The 20,245-nt window shown below is 35.0% G+C and overlaps 2 protein-coding genes across 4 annotated transcripts in view; both read left to right on the top strand.

Moving 5' to 3' along the window:
- The window catches only part of LOC108745118, a 131,983-nt gene that overhangs the window by 23,883 nt on the left and 87,855 nt on the right, over positions 1–20,245 (top strand). The window contains exons 1-2 of one of the 3 annotated variants that reach the window (XM_018481211.2): positions 10,155–10,383; positions 13,296–13,423. In XM_018481211.2, coding sequence (XP_018336713.1) covers positions 13,405–13,423 — 19 coding nt within the window. In that variant the 5' untranslated portion in view covers positions 10,155–10,383; positions 13,296–13,404. Of the gene's footprint in view, positions 1–10,154; positions 10,384–13,295; positions 13,424–20,245 lie in introns of those variants that run through there. The other 2 variants (XM_025978486.1, XM_018481192.2) reach the window with 2 other exon arrangements.
- Positions 6,485–7,595, top strand: LOC108745084 (MORN repeat-containing protein 5-like). The gene has a single exon (XM_018481154.1). The coding sequence runs from the start codon at positions 6,683–6,685 to the stop codon at positions 7,580–7,582; it is 900 nt and encodes a 299-aa protein (XP_018336656.1). The 5' UTR covers positions 6,485–6,682; the 3' UTR covers positions 7,583–7,595.

Below are 20,245 nucleotides of genomic sequence, written 5' to 3'. Positions count from 1 at the left end.
GTAAAGGAAAGAGACATACTTGTACCTGATTAATAATGATTTTTGATCGAATTTGTGCATAAAACACCCATTAAACTATGGAGTTGGGCTTCATTGCAACGATTTACTGTATGTTTACTCAGTGACGTAATTTGAAATTGTAAGGATTTGTGGATTTCGTTGAAGATCTCAGAAATTTCTTCAAAGCAATTATGCATGACTTATTAGAGCCTGTTCATACGTCACAGCATAAAAGAAGAGAGGAAGGGGGTCTGGCTGGGGGAATAGTGTGACGATATTTGACAAGGGGGTGAGTGGGGGTCTCGAGGGGTAATAACGTGACCTCTGCAAAGACTTATCAATTAAGTCAGTCAATGTTTGTTCTTGCTGTTTTTTTGTGATTAATTTCAGTCTTTTCAAAGTAACGTTAATGTATTGATAATAAAAATACTCTCTAAAACTTGAAACTTTTATTTTCAATCCTACGACAAATGTTTTGTCGCCGACTATGTACGAACTGCAAAAGTGCTCTCACTTACACATACTCGTGAATTTTTGTTTGCCAAACGAGTCCGGAATCCCAGTCAACGCGATATTACAGCGATTAGGTAGGTACAAGTCTATTTCACTTCGTTAGAATTGTGACCTTGAAGAAACCTGCGCGAAGATAGAAAGAATACACACTAGGCGTGAGCGAGACAGAAATAGTTGGAACAAGCTTGAACGAGCAGAGCTCTCGATGGGCTGTCTTAGGAGATCGGCTAGAACTGTACAGTACTAGACGAAAATATTTAGCAATTTGTTAAAACAAAAATGTATATAAATTAACAATAGAAAACAAGGCAAAAGTTTTATAGGGGTGTAGAACGTTAAGTTACTTCACTTGTTATTATTTTTGGCTAAATATGCTTTTAAATGAAGCATATTCTAAAATTTTAACGAGGCAGTTTAAATAATTCTGCAAATGGTACTGTACACTTTTGTCTAGTTCTCGCTCGATGATCGGTGGAGAAATGAGCTCCGCAGACAAAAAATATGATTGAATGTGGAATTATGCTACGGCGCATCCTAATAAACGAAAGGGGCATATCTCTAACTTCTTGAAACGAACAGTAGGTATAGTTTTAAGTGTAATGTTTCAATCGCGTCAACTCGCAGCAACGGCAGCGCAAAGACATCAGCAACTGTTATTAGTTGTCGTAGGATACGGTACAGCGCAGCGTTCGTTTCGAGGTTGTTTTGCGATTGTACTAATTGCCATTGTCTTAATTAAAAATTCGCGAATGTAATATATAAATGCTATTGTCGTGTTTGCGCGTTCTCTCGGCCTGTGCGTGCAGTATTTATTTGCAACTGCAAACAAACGAAACCGGGGCTGGTTTATGTCTCACATTTATGAACGTTTATTATTTAATTGATGTCATAAAGTACCTTTTACCGGCTAATTGATTGGGCGTCAAGTAAGAATTTACATTGTCGGGTTCACTTGGTTCGATACGAACAAGGACTGCTGCCCACTTTAGTTTTCCCACCACCACCACCACGTTCATACCATCATCACTGTTCCCATAACTAACGACCCGGTTAAAAAACTACGTACTATTTAATCAGAAATGTGACTGCTATAAATTTATTCGAAAAATTAAAGATAGATAACAATGGTTTAGTCTTTTTCGGAACTATTGGTTGACAATTTAACAATTTTCACTTGATGTTTCGTAAGTAATAGGGTTTGTCGGTTTTTAAAAACCGGTTTTTGACGTGACAACGTCTTATAATTCGATGGAGCCGGCTGCACGCACGAAAAAACATGACTCATGCGGCGTTACCTCGCTCTGAGGCGTCCCATTTAAGGCTTAAAGTGGAAGCGAGAGCGCGGAACGAGCGACAAAGAGGCACAATCGGCCTCCGCGTTCGGCAGCGTTCGACATCTGTCTCTCTCCTACTTGAGTGAGCGATGCGTCNTCAAAATGTAAGGGTTTTGAAACCTTCTCAATGAAGGATTCTTAGCTAGTTAGAAAAACTAATCTAAATTACATGCTGAAGTTAGTTATTTTTGCAATTTAAAGTATCTGTTTTAAAGGTTTAAAGTATTTTACTGCAATTTATGTGATGTTTAAAGTAAGTACTAACCGCCTATTTCAAACGATTAGTAGTGACAATGTATCAAAATGTTGTTATAATGGTTGAGAAACTGAAAACAAAGAAATAAAATGTTACTTGTTTTGCAAAAGAATACCTGTTGGCTATATTTATTTTTTTTTCGTGTGTTTGGTTAGGGAATAAAATCTATATTGATGTTTGATCATTAATAAATGCATTAATATTAGTAATGATTTTTCGAGAAACTAGGAATTAGAAAGGTATATAATACGCATTTTTACATTTTATTGATGACGCTTAATTCTAATTTATTGCTTAGGCGGATTAGTATAGTTAAGTTTAATATTTCTGGAAACGAATTTCTCCAATTTTTTGAATATCCTCGAAATGATTATTTTGGGATTTTGTTAGTTTGTTAGTTGTATGTAAAGGTCAGCGGTATTAATCAAAATTTAAGTAGGTAAATATGAGAACATTCATGAGAAAATATCCAATTATACGAAATAAGTTAAATTATATAATCTTAACGAAAAAACTACCGGGTAATTTCATTGGTACCTATTAATTAAACTAAGCCTAATTATTATCCGTCTTTATTATAGGCAATTGCAGGTTAAATTTTTTTTTTTGAAATATCGTAGGTGCAAATTAAGAATTTTATTTAGTTTTAAATGAAGAGGTATTAGAAAGAACAGGAAGATAGATGCCACTATAGAAGAAATAGGCGGATTTTTCTGCCCTGCTTACATTTAAATTGGTTCACATTAGCGCCTTAGTTCACACGAGCGTAAAATTGGCAATAGTGACCCACTTGACCCCCAAAAAAAACATCTTCGTCTACTGTATTCAAGACATTAATTTTCCCCGTACATTGCAAAGATTATTTTCGTCTATATAAAAGCACCCAGTGCTAACCTACCGTAAACACCCCATTGTGAAATTTTTTATTTGGGTCTCTTCAAGTATCAGCATATGGTGTAAGAAAAGAAAAAAAATTGATCGGTTTCTTCCATTTTTTACTTTCTTATTAAAAAAAAGCTTCTCACATAATTCTTCGCTTTTTTAAATTGGAAACATTCCCCATCTTATTATCTCATTATTGGTGTTCGTCCCTCGTATTACTATACCGTTTTGAGTGCGCACTGCCACCAGTTTAATAATGGGAAATGCCCTAATATATCACTTTCGCACAGCAGGTATCTATTTGGCCGTTTTGACCGCATCTATTGTTACGGTAATCTCTTCAGTTAAGCAAGAGCACGCAACCGTCTGCAAGAGAAAAGAAGAACGACATATAGAAAGCGAAACGACGAGGATCGAAAGGTAGACAGGAAGAGAGGTCGTCCCACTTTGTGGACAATTATCTGTGTGGTCAGTGCTTTTGTACGGTTGTCAATACGTTGTTAAACGAATCTATTAGGGTGTATAATGTTCTCACTTTTACCTTTGCGTGTCTGACACAGGCTCTGTAAAAGGTATTATTAGCCACATGCAAAATCAACACTTTGCGCCTACTGAGCACGCAGACAGAAGCCTTTTATTTGGCGGATTTCTTCATTTATGTCAAATTGTGTGTCTAATAATAAAAAAGTTAGGCCAAGTTCTCTTGTAGATTGGAATTGGGATGGTACACATGGCCAATATCATTTCCATTCTCATATTAATTCGCAAACCGACAATAAGCTTGCATTGCAACCCTCTTCGTTGAATATGGTAATCACTAATTAACATTAAATGCGTTTGCCAAGTTCAAATATGAATACAGTTGTATAATGTTTAATATAAGAAACAAATAGTAATCACTAATTAGCGTTAAAAGCGTTTGCCAAGTTTAAGTATGAATACAGTTGTATAATGTTCAATATTAGAAACAAATAGGAATCACTAATTAGCGTTAAAAGCGTTTGCCAAGTTCAAATAGGTATGTATACAGTTGTACAATGTTTAATATTAGAAACAAGAGGTGAACGTTGTTTTTGTCTCTCAATACCTTTTTTTACAACCGAAAGTGTACTTGCCAAGAGAATTTGGCACACAAAAGTTTTGGTAAACAATAATAATATAAAATTAACTTCGAAACATTAACAATATTCTTCGAGATTCTCATGGAACATTTTCGTCCCTACAGAGAGTTGCCGGACCAAGTTCTTTAAAAATATTGTGCCAATTTCTTTTGTTGAACTCGGGAACTGGTAATTAGTTAGCTTAGAATTGTGCTTCAAATCGTAAATTTGAATTTTGCAACTTTGTACTCATAACAGGTGACGATCGTTACTAATCGTGGTTAATATACCGTTTGCCAAGTTCAAATATAAATACAGTTATTACACAATATAAAATATTGGAAACAAGAGAGTTGCGCTTTGACCGTTATTTTTATTTCTCAGTTCCTGTTACCATAAGAAGTGTAGGTACCAGGAGAACTTGGCACAGGAGTTTTTGACAAAGTGACGTCGAAAGTCCAGAATCTGTTAAAGGACTTGCGTATTTAAATATCTTGGAAACTGAAATGTTGAAGAGATATAAGTTTACTTAATATGCTGCTCTTTTTACAAACACGTTAAGCCTTTTCTGTAAACCCGAAGACATAAATTATTCCATCGATTCCAAAATGGACATGGTGATCCCTTACCGATGCCAAAGTGGGTCAAGTTAAAAGAAAAAGAAAGCATCACATGTCTGTCGAACGTTGTTAATAACGTCGACAAAGGTAATTACATTATTTTATGTTGGACAAGTTCTTTCTCGGGTGTCCGTTCACCAATTAATAATAAATTAGTCAAACTAAGATCCCGTCTGGCGGTACCTCGAACTTACGAAAAGAAGGTCGTGTAGGTACTGTATTGTATTCTGTATAGACAGGTAGTGGTAGGCACATCGCAGTCGCCCGGTGCGCGCCCCCGCAGAAACAACTGGTTGTCTTTCTTTTTCCTTTTCAATGCGGTTTATTGTTGCTAGTATACGCGAGTACCAAGAGATAATGGCCCTCGATGGCCGCTTACCTATTCCCTAATTAATTCGATTTGTATGTAAATAACGACGCGCAAGAACCAAATGCATAAATCTAAGGGAACGGCCCATGAACGAAGGAAGAATTCTATATAAAATGTCTCGAGCAACGTTTGCTCGCGAAAACCAATAAAATATACTTGATTTACTGGCGAGCTGACGTTTATCGTTGAACTTAAGCAGTTTTATTTGCGGGCATTTTTCGTGAACTGACAGTCGTTCCAAATAAAAGGGAGACTGGTTATGAAACGGAATACCTGTAGGTACTCAAGTCGCACAATATTTTTCTACAGGTAAACGTTAACATAGTTGAACAGACCAACGACAATGGATCTTATGACATAACAAATAGAAACAAACAGCACAATTATTATTTTTCATCATCGTAAGGTCGTCAGTCTTAAGACCGGTTGGACACGCACCTCCACTCTTTCCTATCCTGAGCTAATCTTCGGATTTCCCTAAAACTAAAACATCCCACATCCTTAACTATTTGCGAACAATAATCTAATTTAGATCAACCTCTACTCCTCTTAACTCCTAATATGTGTCTGACTAGACCTGCACGCCTGAGAAGGTGCCCTACCACCCTATCTCGCTTATTTCTTATTGACTTCCATAGAGACCTCTATTCCGCTATTCATTCTAGTACTTCTTCATTTCTAACCTTCTGTATCCACGGTATCCTCATCATTCGCTTGTAACACCACATTTCGACCGCGTCTAACCTTTTCCTTTCCGCAGCGTCCACCGTCCATGTTTCCCACCCATTCTAAATTAACCGTTCGCGGGCATAGAAGTGACTTCTTGTTATTGAAGGAGACTCGACCCTGCGCTATTCTCTACTTTATATCCCTACTATTCCTTCCGCCCTGACTTATCTGACTTCCTAGATACCTAAAGGTATCACCTCAGTCAGAATCGACGTGACAACGTCTTATAATTCGGTGGAACTGGCTGCACGCACGAAAAAACATGACTCATGCGGCGTTACCTCGCTCTGAGGCGTTCCATTTAAAGCTTGAAGTGCAAGCGAGAGCGCGGAACGAGCGACAAAGAGGCACAATCGGCCTCCGCGTTCGGCAGCGTTCGACATCTGTCTCTCTCCTACTTCAGTGAGCGATGCTTCCGCGTGGACAGCTGCTATACAATAATACATTTCCATTTACCTCCTCTATATCCATACAAAATATCTATCAAACAAATAAAATTGAAATTTTCTTTTGAAAAATGAAACCATTCCATCAGTATTTTCTTATGACGTTGTCACGTTCAATTATCGTCAGTAAACCGACTTTACAGACAACCGATTTTTTTTTGGTATAAAATCTTCCAAAAAGAGAAGGCATTATTTAACAATTGGATTTCAGACTATTCATGCATTAAAATGATATCACATCGAAGAATTGTTCACCAAAATTCAAACTTCCAGTAATGGTGTTCATTTTAATTCTTGAACATTTTGACAATATGTTACACACAATTGCGCGACTTTTTGACATCGAAATAACCTCATACGTCAATATTTGACTACAATATATTTCCTTCTATCAAAGTACAAATTTGTTGGAATAGTTAAGTAAATAACATCATGGCCAGGAATAGAGGTTTGTCAATGGATTGGAAGAATCTCATATCTTCCAGATTCACGGATGGTGTATCTGCTCAGGATCATCCTGGATTTGAGCTATTCGAAAGACCCACAGTAAAAACAGTGGCGGATGCTACTTATACAGGGGAGTGGGACGTGCTGGGTTTTGCAGGTATTGGAACATTTGTATTCCCAAACGGAGTCGTCTACTCCGGTCATTTCAAGGACAGTATGTTTCACGGAGACGGAACTCTGACGTACCCAATGGGACAAATGATGGAAGGAAAATGGGTGAATGGGGAGTTGAAGAAGTGGAAGTTTAAGTTCGCAGACGGGGTGGAATTTTCTGAGCCGTGGAGTTACTGTGAATTCCCTGATAGGAGGTTCTTCATTGAGATTAAAGGAGATTTGGAGTCGACTTGTCATATAAACTTGACAAACAGGCAACCGACAAGGAAGATCCCGATTGGATTTTATGACATAGAAGAAGGATTATTTAACGCCCACACCAAATGCGTTATATCAGCGGTGAATAGAAACAAGATTCTTCGTATTCCAACAGCGGCCGAAGAAAAATGGATTATCAAGCATTGCCGGAAAGGATGGGATGAACCCGTCGGTTACAAACCGGAACTCTACGAAGTCTGGACAACTGGAACAGCATCTTCCTTGCATAAGTTCGTGCATGAAGACAGTAAGGATTCCACAGTCGAATCTTCGAATAGTTCTGATCTCTCTTCAACTAATTCGTCATCGTCGCACTCTGTCACCCCTTTAACTAACACTTCGAGTACTAGTAGAACTGAACAAGAATTATTTGTGACCCCCGTCTCTCATTCGGAAGCTAATGTAGCGACGAGCGATCCTAAAGAGAATGTATCCGAAAGTGACAAAAATTAAACAGCAACTCATACTTGTTCTTTACTATTATTTATATATCGCAAAATTCATTTATTGCATAAACATTTTGTTTATTATTTCGGGATGAATATTTGTTAAAAATATTATTGAATATTTATATGAACATGTACTTAATGGCAGAATCAAAATTATCGAAAATGGTAAAAATATTAAATGGATTTTGATAATAATTTCGGAGTGTTTGAATTTTTATTGATGTGCTTGATAGGAGACGAAAAATTAGAAGAAGTGGCCGATTTTAGATATCTAGGAAGTCAGATAAGTCAAGACGGAAGGAGTAGTAGGGATATAAAGCAGAGGATAGTGCAGGGTCGAGTCGCCTTCAATAAAAAGAAGTCACTTCTATGCTCGCGAATGGTTAATTTAGAAATTCGGAAAAGGTTCTTAAAGGTGTATGTTTGGAGCGCGGCGGAAAAGAAAGGTTAGAAGCGTTTGAAATGTGGTGTTACAGGCGAATGATGAGGATACCGTGGATAGAGAAGGTTAGAAAGGAAGAGGTATTAGGAAGAATAGGAGAACAGAGGATTCTATGGATGTCAATAAGAAATAGGCGAGATAGGGGGGTAGGACGGGTAGAGGTAGATCCAGATTAGATTACTGTTCGCAAATAGTGAAGGATTTTAGTTGTTCTAGTTTTAGGGAAATACAAAGATTAGCTCAGGATTTGAAATAGTAGAGATGCATGTCCAACCAACCTTAGAACTGACGACTTTATGATGAGTAATTTGAAGTTTTTTGATTTCAAAATGTAAGGGTTTTGAAACCTTCTCAATGAAGGATTCTTAGCTAGTTAGAAAAACTAATCTAAATTACATGCTGAAGTTAGTTATTTTTGCAATTTAAAGTATCTGTTTTAAAGGTTTAAAGTATTTTACTGCAATTTATGTGATGTTTAAAGTAAGTACTAACCGCCTATTTCAAACGATTAGTAGTGACAATGTATCAAAATGTTGTTATAATGGTTGAGAAACTGAAAACAAAGAAATAAAATGTTACTTGTTTTGCAAAAGAATACCTGTTGGCTATATTTATTTTTTTTTCGTGTGTTTGGTTAGGGAATAAAATCTATATTGATGTTTGATCATTAATAAATGCATTAATATTAGTAATGATTTTTCGAGAAACTAGGAATTAGAAAGGTATATAATACGCATTTTTACATTTTATTGATGACGCTTAATTCTAATTTATTGCTTAGGCGGATTAGTATAGTTAAGTTTAATATTTCTGGAAACGAATTTCTCCAATTTTTTGAATATCCTCGAAATGATTATTTTGGGATTTTGTTAGTTTGTTAGTTGTATGTAAAGGTCAGCGGTATTAATCAAAATTTAAGTAGGTAAATATGAGAACATTCATGAGAAAATATCCAATTATACGAAATAAGTTAAATTATATAATCTTAACGAAAAAACTACCGGGTAATTTCATTGGTACCTATTAATTAAACTAAGCCTAATTATTATCCGTCTGAGAGACAAATTTTGAAATGTTTATTACGTACAAATTTTTACATATTGAAATGTAACTATACAACTGAAGCATTTGTTGTAATACTTACTTAAGGATGTTTGGGAGGTATGTCGAAATGCTACGAGACAAATAAAAATTTGGTAGAACGTTCCTCATTCAATTCTAAAACTCCTGTAAAAATTACAAATCGATTCACTAAACCGTTAAAAAGTTATTGAAATTTTAAAAAATTGTAATTTTACACGTCATTTTATGGAGATTCGTTAACCGAACAGATTAAATTTATTTTTATTAACAGAAAAAAAGCTACCAGAAATTTCAAACTTTTATAATAAGTAACTTGAACTCTGGAGAATCACTTTAGCGTAAGGTTATTCAAATTCACTAAATGGTTATCGAGGAAAAAATGAAAAATTAGCTGAAAATCTCGTTTTTACTTGATAATATAATGATAATATTTATAATTGTCTGAAATAAATGCAATTTTAAAGTTTTAATTATTATTTAAACATATTAAAAAGTTTTACGCTCATTATTAATAGAGATTGAAACTAAATATTTTTTTGTTTCGAAATTGAAATCAAGGCATATTCACTGCCAAAAGTCAGTTAAAAATTTTCCATATTATTCGTTATTTCTTATTTTATTCAAAGTTTTTGGTCAAATTCCAAATTTTCTCTCAAACCGTATACTTTTTTTTAGTATAGATAGTATTTATTTACCTCATGATATGCTACAAAACCTAATTAATTACGAATTTATAATTTTGTGTACTCTTGTCTGCGATTGTACCTCCCAAACATCCTTAATTTGACTCTGCAAATTTTTATTTATTTATTTCCTAATTATTGGGTATTTATCATATCTCTTTTACATATTTTATGGCGTAACATAATTTCCGAAAACAGTTTCGTTGCATGTATTTTGTTTGTCTCACTTTCTCACACATCTAAGTTGTTGGCTTGTTCTGTCTATTCCTTGAACAGATGTGATAAAACGTTTTTTGTAGAATACGATTAGATTGAACTTGGCTGGCAATTAGAGGTCATTACAAACAGAACGATATATTTCCTTTATTTGCTGACATATTGTAGTCGTTCGTCTTCGTGTTCGGTCTAGGAAAATAATCCTGGTTTTTAAAAACGGCTGATACTGTTGGTTTACGCGTTATTTTTATCGTGAATACGCGTCGGTTTTCGAGATGATTTGGAACCTGATTTTCGTTTCAATACTTGGATTCATTGGATCATAATATATGTGGTTCCAGGTTATACTGTATATATTGGATAGAAATATTTACTCTAAAAGTAAGTGGCCATCTTTTTAATATTGCGGCAAGAATTACTGACTATACTAAACCAAAATTAGTTATAACTATAGCTAATATGTTTTTAAATAAGCAACAATGGTACGTTTTGTAAATTAATCATCGTAAAAAAGAGTTAAATTTGTAGAAGAATCACAGTACCTGTTACTCCTGTAGAATATTCCATTTATAGTTTTTATTGTACTATAGTAATGTTATTTCTCGTAAAATATTAACAAAAAGAGAAAGTACTTACATGTACTCGCACAATAAACACAAGTAAAATTATCAAATTTCCTGTATTACCGTTGAAATATTTTAGCGAATATGGTTTTATCTGATGGTTAATGATTGATAAAAGTACGGTATGAATTGCTTCTAGGTAAAAAAATGTAGTGGCTGGCAAATGAATGAAAGTAGTTGGTTTTTAGTATACCACAACTTTTATTAGATCGACACGAAATCCACTAATAAAGTTTTAGATATTATTGTATTAGGTATTATATATCAATTAGGTAAATAAGATAGAGATTTTATTTTAATACAAACTGTCTCGAGTTTGGCATCCATTTAGGTAAAAGGTTTGTTTAAAAAGGCAATGGAAATGGTCTGGGTATTCTATGGAGTGACGAAGGGTGTTAAATTCTTATGGAATATGGAGGCCATATCATTGGAATTAGAATTTAATGACTTATGACAATGACAACTTTAAATTACCATATAAAAAGATAATTTTCCTGCATTTTTAGGAAAATCCGCAAGGACCTTTTTCCCAAAAGGTTTACGCGGAGTCTTTTTATTGCAATATTGATTAACATTATCAATTTTTGGAAACAGACACTGAGAATCCCTAGACAAAAATTTTCAGTCTCTCTCCAGTCTCTCAGAGTCTTTCAGAGTCATTCAGCGTCTCTGAGAGTGTCTCTCACAGTCTTTCACAGTCTTTCAGTTATTGCCTAGGTGTTTTTATGGATCTCTCACAGTCTCTGTATGAGAGACTCGAACGATAAAATTGTTAATTCAGAGATTCGAGTCTCTCACAGAGAGACTGAATGAATAACACTAAAAAATTGAGAGACTCGAGTCTCTCGTAGAAAGACTGGGATCTCTGAAATATGTTAAACTTAAAAATTTTTAACCACGTCTACCGAGACACCACTTATTGAGAGATTCGAGTCTCTCGTTGAGAGATTCGAGTCTCTCGTTCAGAGATTCGAGTCTCTCGTTTAGAGATTCGAGTCTCTCGTTCAGAGACTGGATACGAAATGAGGATCTCTCTATGAGCGACTCGAGTCTCTCGTTCAGAGACGCTAAACAGTTTTTTTAACAGTCGATACCAGAGAGACTCGAGTCTCGACATTATCGTATGTTTTTGATTTGCATTTACCTATCACGAATTTATGTATTCAGTAGCTGTTTACAGGTGGATAACCGATTTTTTTTTAATATCTACGATATATAGGAGTATGTAAACTAACGGTTGTACTGTAGGCATTTATATTTCAGTAATTTCTACGTGTTATGTAAAAATATTTATTTCTTTTACGTTCGGCGTCGTCTTCTACGTGAACAAATTCCATGCAGTCCGAACACCGCACCGCACCGTGCCGCATCGGTTTCGGCATTTTCTATGACAAATCGTTAGATACGTATGTATGTATGTAGTAGTTGTTAATTCATTCACGCGACCAGACTTTTTTGAACATGTAATAAAACCACAATAATTTGACATTAATTAAGTTCTTTAAATTAAAAGAGCACCGCTATGTTTGTATGTTTGTTTTCCTCGTATTCTTCACCATTTGGAACACAATGCACATGTAAATTAATGTACAATCGTTAACGAAAGTGATGCGATACTCCGAAATAGAGTTTCCCGTAGGTAGAAGATATACAGTTGTTTAACAAATTGAAAAATTATCCCTCTATTTGGTTGGTATTATTTGGTTCAATCTTTTCTGGATAACGGTGATGTAATTAGAGGTTATAAGGCTTTCTGGTCGTCGCTGGTAAGACTTGCTGTCCGCAACGTTTGGTTGACTATCTTGGATATGTTAAGGAGTTGCTTTTCCCCAGGATATAGCCAGTTGAAGTCTTCCAAGAATATTGCAAATAGTCAGAGATATGGGATGTTGTAGTTGTAAGGTAATGCGAAGATTGGGTCAGGATAGGGAAGAGTGAAGATACGTGTCCAACCAGCAAAGCAAGACAGTCCGAGTCTTGGTATTGATCTTGGTCTAGCGGATTAAGTCTTCGTCTTTAATTTTAGAATAAAGACAGCGTTAGTCTTGCATTTTCGCAAGATGAAGACCAATTTTGTTCATCGGTGTTTCTGAATCTCTTGTTCTTTGAACACTTTTTCGTAAACGTACTCTGCTAGCGCAATTTTATACAAACCCGTACCTTTTCATAGATTTTCTTTAATTTTCCTAGTACGACGTTTTCATGATACTGGGTACTCACACTTCATCGTTCTACTATAGAGGTACGAATTTGACAAGACACATTGAAATTCGTCATTATTTAATTGATCGAATGTAGGTGTCGACCGTAGAACTGAACTTTGGTTTCGGTTGTTGTCGGACAGGACAAAAGTATTTCCTATAATGCGCGTGATTGGCGTTCAAATTTGTGAGTAACAGCATTACTCTGGAATGTAGAAATTCTCTGCTCAATTGACGACAGCATGTACATAAATATGTAATGTATCAGTATCAGTACTTACTACACACACACAAACGCACTTGTCTATTCGCCCATATTATGTACAACGGAAAGCAAAGCAGCGGCGATTTTGATGTGTGCCGAATACACAAATAACTAACAAAAGGCGACTTGGGTTCTTTTCTTTTTAAAATCGAAAACTGAAAAGCGCAGTGTAGCGTGACGCTAATTCTTCTTTTTTTTCGGTAGGTACCTATATGTCAAATCGACTAAAGGGGTCATCGAAACAATTTAGATAGAGAGTTTGGCTCTAGGTGCGGTTAAGGAGGAGGACGAAGAGGGAAAGGAAACAGCAAGAATGGCACGCGACACAAAACGTAATACGTACACTAGGTAGATACACCTTTGCTTTACATGTACGAACAATTGTTTGTGTAATCGCCAAAGTACTTCTGTAATGCGGTGTGATTATAAATGTACGATTTAGTCGCCAACAAGCTAACCGTTATTGGACATATTGGTATTTAAAATGAATTTTAGTTTATAAAAACTATTTTTATAGTTGGGACGCATTTGGGTCACATTTACTTCCTTCGTTCAACTTACTAATTAGACTAGAGCAGCTTCTGACACGACAGACGTAGGGAATTTCGTAAATATAGAAAAGAGATGCCAGGAAGGAATTGCAGCGAACATTTATAAAGAACAAGAAATAACATTACATCAGTTAGTGTGTAAAAGAAAGAGATGCCGAAAAGCAGAATTTGAACATGTTGCCAGCATTGGACTTTAAAAAAAGTTCAACATATTCAGGAATTTAGAAAAGAAATGACGTTAGTTTAAAGATATAATTCCAAAGAGGCAGTTGTAGAACCGACCCTGATCTTTCGCGTACCTAAGCAACCTCTAACCGCTGCAACGCTTTTTATTATTTGGTTATCTCTTTTCATTTTGTCTGTACTAGTCATGAAGTATTTCCTAAATTAACAAGGGAGTGTTGAAAACGCAGTAAATGACTACAGTCTCAAATGGAAATAAAACAAAAGATACGTTCATTCTCACAGATAATTTATTGCAAACTTTTCCAATTTTGATCGCCCCAACTACAGTTGGAAGGAAACCTGAACGCCGTGTTTCAAAAATTGTTGTTTAAAAGAGAAACAATCTGAATCTAAGGTAATGTTAAATGCGAAATTATCGTCGACTCCTTCAACCGGCAAACCCAATGAATATCAAAGAAAGCGCAATCATAAATCCATAAAATTCCAAACTTCTCGTAACTCATAAACACTTAAGACTTAAGCTGCTGGACGGTGTTTACCTTATTTCACCGAAATCTTCGTTTGTAGACAAAAGGTCATAATAAACTCCGGTCGGTCCTTTTTATGAGAGTTCTACGTGCTGAAGCCGATACTTGCTTATCTTTAGAATTGGTAACTGGAAATCTAGCTATCGAAACCGAAATAAAAGATGATATCGTATTACTTATATGTACAAGAATTTTGACTATGACTTATGCATCTATATTTAATCATTTGCATAACAACTGCTGAACAAATTAATAACTAATAAGTTCATTGAAACAAATCAATTTTAGGTTATGATTCGATTATGATTTTATGTCAACATTAACACCAGCTAAAATATTCATGATGGTAGGTAATATTCCGCTTCGGACCTTTATCAGGTAATAGTTTTAATGGTATTCAAGCCTATTCTATGTATAATACAGGCAGTGTGCAAGAACATCTCTGGAGTTGGATCCACAAGATGAAAAAAAATGTTGCAATTTTGTCACTTTATTTTTATATTTAGAATCATAGGATTACGGTAGGAAAAGCCCATACGAACGAAGTGATCATGGGCTTCGTTTTGTCTGATTATCTTCGCAATTCAATATAAATCTTATATAGATACTGACAGCAGTATTAGCATCTAGCAAGGAGGACCTAGAGATAGCTTTAAATAAAATGGAAGCGGTACTGACAGATCAGTACAGTATGAAAATAAATAAAACTAAAACTAAAATACTGGTATGCAAGGAGAGAAAAAGTAGGGAAAGAGCGAATATAAAGATAGGAGATGAAAAATTAGAAGAAGTGGCTGATTTTAGATACCTAGGAAGTCAGATAAGTGAGGATGGAAGGAGTAGTAGGGATATAAAGCAGAGGATAGCGCAGGGTCGTGTCGCCTTTAATAAAAAGAAGTCACTTCTATGCTCGCGAATGGTTAATTTAGAAATTCGAAAAAGATTGTTAAAGGTGTATGTTTGGAGCACGGCGTTGTACGGATGCGAAACATGGACAGTGGGGGCGGCGGAAAAGAAAAGGTTAGAAGCGTTCGAAATGTGGTGTTATAGGCGGATGATGAGGATATCGTGGGTAGAAAAGGTTAGAAATGAAGAGGTATTGGAAAGAATAGGAGAATAAAGGACTGTATGGAAGTCAATAAAAAATAGGCGAGATAGGTTGGTAGGACACCTTCTCAGGCATGAAGGTCTAGTCAGAGACATATTAGAGGCAGAAACAGGAGTTAGGAGGGGTAGAGGTAGACCTAGATTAGATTACTCTTCGCAAATAGTTAATGATGTGGGTTGTTCTAGTTTTAGGGAAATGCGAAGTTTAGCTCAAGATAGGAAAGAGTGGAGGTACGTGTCCAACCAGTCTTAGGACTGATGACCTTATGATGATGATGATGATAGATACTGACATGCTCTGTATTTCTTCGGAACGGAATTGTACCATAATTGTGTCCTATGCACTTTTAAGGTAAACAACAATTGACTACTGACGATGATTTCTAATATAAGTACAGTGGAATTCGTTTATTATGACTCCGCCTATATCGATCAACCGCTTAATATGAAGTAATTGCAGTGTTAAGTTTGGTTTTCATGTTAAATTCTCCATAGGAAACTTTGGATATAATGACTCCGTTTAAAATGACATATAATTTATTATGACGAATTCTCAAGAAATCATATCCGGCTATAGCGACCCAAATGATTAATAATAACATTTTGGCTCATTTTTCTGACCCTTCTTATGTATATTAATATTACAATTCTTCGTTCTTTTTCTTTTTCTGTTAATAAATATAAACAATTTGTAGTTTTTCTCTCTATTAAACTAAATAGCTAACCAAAATAGAAAGTTGTTTATTTTCTAAGACTATATGACGCCCGCTTAGTATGGCGTGTTTACCATTTCCCTTCGATGTCATTATAAGCGGATTCTACTGTAGTAGAAACAATTGACTACCTTCAAGATACCCGCATTTATATTTTGCTTTTTATTTTTAAATTAGTTAAATTAAAAGTTACATTTTTCGATCTTTTTTCCAAGGTCGTTTCGTTCGTATCCGACCATAGTACATAACTCTCCTAAGCTCCGATCGAAGTATTCGTTGACCTGAAAGGAAATGCAAGATAAATTTCTTTTAGATCGACCAGATGGAATCAAAGACCTTTTCTATTATCTTCCAGTTATACTTAATGACAAATGTATTTTTCGACAAAAGCGACAGTAGTTTCGGTCGTTCTCTAGCCATTGTAACCCTATAAAACCACGTCGGCCACACGCTGAATGGAATTCTATTCGTTTTAGGTAAAAACGAGGCAAAATCATCCGGACCCATAAAAACCCCGAATTCTATAACAAACATTTCGTCCGTTCCAACCCATGTCTCTTTATTTAGGTAAGGTGTTAAAATTTGGAAGAAAAACATTTTTTGTGATTTTTAAAGATTATTGAAATATACCCAGCAGTCGTCCGTTCTAGTTTTCGGCTTGTATTTTTATTAAAGCGTCAAATACTAAAATGGACGGCTAACTCTTAAAGCTCAGGTAGGTAAGGAAGCAAAAGGTTTGTCTGGTAGTATACCTACCACCTTTTAGCGTAGGCTGACGAACCAGACGAAGTTATTCGATAAAAGAAACGAAAAGGCATAATAACAACATAGAAAGGAAGAGTTTTATGATTACATAGTTATATTGAAAGAAAACTAATTTGGATTATACTTAGAATAAAAAAATTCAGTTAAATAAAATCACTTTAACTAGAAATAATTTTAATCAATTCTTCATGACTAAGTCCATGTGTATTATACAGTACAATTAAGGACTTTTGTACATAAACAGAAAGGACGAACTATAATGAAATAAGGAATCATTTTTAATCGCTAGATCAAATTTATATATCTACGAAAAGATGCTTAAAATCTGTAAGGATAATGGGTTAACCTTTGAGAAAATGTCGTAAGACATTACTGTTGATGTCACATAAAATGTTACAATGTATTTAAATCGTAAAATTGTTCTTATACAGACATTAGATCAACAAAATGTTTCTCAAAAAGGGTTTCGTTCCGATTCACTAACCACCCTAATTTTATTATTCCTGTTTCGCCAACTATTAAGGTAGTTATACATATAAAAGAAATATATAAATNAGATTAGATTACTGTTCGCAAATAGTTAAGGATGTGGGTTGTTCTAGTTTTAGGGAAATGCGAAGTTTAGCTCAAGATAGGAAAGAGTGGAGGTACGTGTCCAACCAGTCTTAGGACTGATGACCTTATGATGATGATGATGATAGATACTGACATGCTCTGTATTTCTTCGGAACGGAATTGTACCATAATTGTGTCCTATGCACTTTTAAGGTAAACAACAATTGACTACTGACGATGATTTCTAATATAAGTACAGTGGAATTCGTTTATTATGACTCCGCCTATATCAATCAACCGCTTAATATGAAGTAATTGCAGTGTTAAGTTTGGTTTTCATGTTAAATTCTCCATAGGAAACTTTGGATATAATGACTCCGTTTAAAATGACATATAATTTATTATGACGAATTCTCAAGAAATCATATCCGGCTATAGCGACCCAAATGATTAATAATAACATTTTGGCTCATTTTTCTGACCCTTCTTATGTATATTAATATTACAATTCTTCGTTCTTTTTCTTTTTCTGTTAATAAATATAAACAATTTGTAGTTTTTCTCTCTATTAAACTAAATAGCTAACCAAAATAGAAAGTTGTTTATTTTCTAAGACTATATGACGCCCGCTTAGTATGGCGTGTTTACCATTTCCCTTCGATGTCATTATAAGCGGATTCTACTGTAGTAGAAACAATTGACTACCTTCAAGATACCCGCATTTATATTTTGCTTTTTATTTTTAAATTAGTTAAATTAAAAGTTACATTTTTCGATCTTTTTTCCAAGGTCGTTTCGTTCGTATCCGACCATAGTACATAACTCTCCTAAGCTCCGATCGAAGTATTCGTTGACCTGAAAGGAAATGCAAGATAAATTTCTTTTAGATCGACCAGATGGAATCAAAGACCTTTTCTATTATCTTCCAGTTATACTTAATGACAAATGTATTTTTCGACAAAAGCGACAGTAGTTTCGGTCGTTCTCTAGCCATTGTAACCCTATAAAACCACGTCGGCCACACGCTGAATGGAATTCTATTCGTTTTAGGTAAAAACGAGGCAAAATCATCCGGACCCATAAAAACCCCGAATTCTATAACAAACATTTCGTCCGTTCCAACCCATGTCTCTTTATTTAGGTAAGGTGTTAAAATTTGGAAGAAAAACATTTTTTGTGATTTTTAAAGATTATTGAAATATACCCAGCAGTCGTCCGTTCTAGTTTTCGGCTTGTATTTTTATTAAAGCGTCAAATACTAAAATGGACGGCTAACTCTTAAAGCTCAGGTAGGTAAGGAAGCAAAAGGTTTGTCTGGTAGTATACCTACCACCTTTTAGCGTAGGCTGACGAACCAGACGAAGTTATTCGATAAAAGAAACGAAAAGGCATAATAACAACATAGAAAGGAAGAGTTTTATGATTACATAGTTATATTGAAAGAAAACTAATTTGGATTATACTTAGAATAAAAAAATTCAGTTAAATAAAATCACTTTAATTAGAAATAATTTTAATCAATTCTTCATGACTAAGTCCATGTGTATTATACAGTACAATTAAGGACTTTTGTACATAAACAGAAAGGACGAACTATAATGAAATAAGGAATCATTTTTAATCGCTAGATCAAATTTATATATCTACGAAAAGATGCTTAAAATCTGTAAGGATAATGGGTTAACCTTTGAGAAAATGTCGTAAGACATTACTGTTGATGTCACATAAAATGTTACAATGTATTTAAATCGTAAAATTGTTCTTATACAGACATTAGATCAACAAAATGTTTCTCAAAAAGGGTTTCGTTCCGATTCACTAACCACCCTAATTTTATTATTCCTGTTTCGCCAACTATTAAGGTAGTTATACATATAAAAGAAATATATAAATGAAAATTATTATGAAAATGTGTTGATCAAAATCTCGTCCAGGTTCCAAAATGTGCATTATCAATAGGAGATTTTCTAAATTTTCACTTCGTCATTGGAGAAACAGCCAGAAGAATAAATACAAGATGTATTTTTCTTTTGGTGTGAATAAGAAGAAGTTATCGCAATGTTCAGTCTCTCAGAGTCTCTGAAAGCGAGACTCGAGTCTCCGTCTCTCATCGAGTCTCTCTGGTGTCGCTGAGAGAGACTATCAAAAAAACTGTTTAGCGTCTCTGAACGAGAGACTCGAGTCGCTCATAGAGAGATCCCCATTTCGTATCCAGTTTCTGAACGAGAGACTCGAATCTCTGAACGAGAGACTCGAATCTCTCAATAAGTGGTGTCTCGATAGACATGGTTAAAATTTTCTAAGTTCAACATATTTCAGAGATCCCAGTCTTTCTACGAGAGACTCGAGTCTCTCAATTTTTCAGTTTTATTCATTCAGTCTCTCTGTGAGATACTCGAATCTCTGAATTAACAATTTTATTGTTCGAGTCTCTCATACAGAGACTGTGAGAGATCCATAAAAACACCTAGGCAATAACTGAGAGACTGTGAGAGACGCTATCAGAGACGCTGAAAGTCTCTGAGAGACTGGACAGAGACTGAAAATTTTTGTCTAGGGTCTTATATAACGGATTAGTAAAAAATATGACAAAAAATATAGATATTTAAGAAAAACACTGCAATGTGTGATATGTTAAAATTTTTCTGCATACCCTCAACTCCTTTTGCGGAAAAGGAACAACTAAATCGGAACAAGCACCAATGTATTATTTATAAAGCACATATGTATGCGTGTGTGTATACGTATGT

The sequence above is a fragment of the Agrilus planipennis genome, unplaced genomic scaffold (assembly GCF_000699045.2).
Source record: "Agrilus planipennis isolate EAB-ADULT unplaced genomic scaffold, Apla_2.0 scaffold6, whole genome shotgun sequence".
Lineage (NCBI taxonomy): Eukaryota > Metazoa > Arthropoda > Insecta > Coleoptera > Buprestidae > Agrilus > Agrilus planipennis.
This window is presented reverse-complemented; position numbering and strand designations above follow the sequence as displayed.

What these genes read in the sequence shown, in the direction of transcription:
- LOC108745084 (XM_018481154.1), top strand. Translation starts at nt 6,683, where the DNA reads ATGGCCAGGAATAGAGGTTTGTCAATGGATTGGAAGAATCTCATATCT.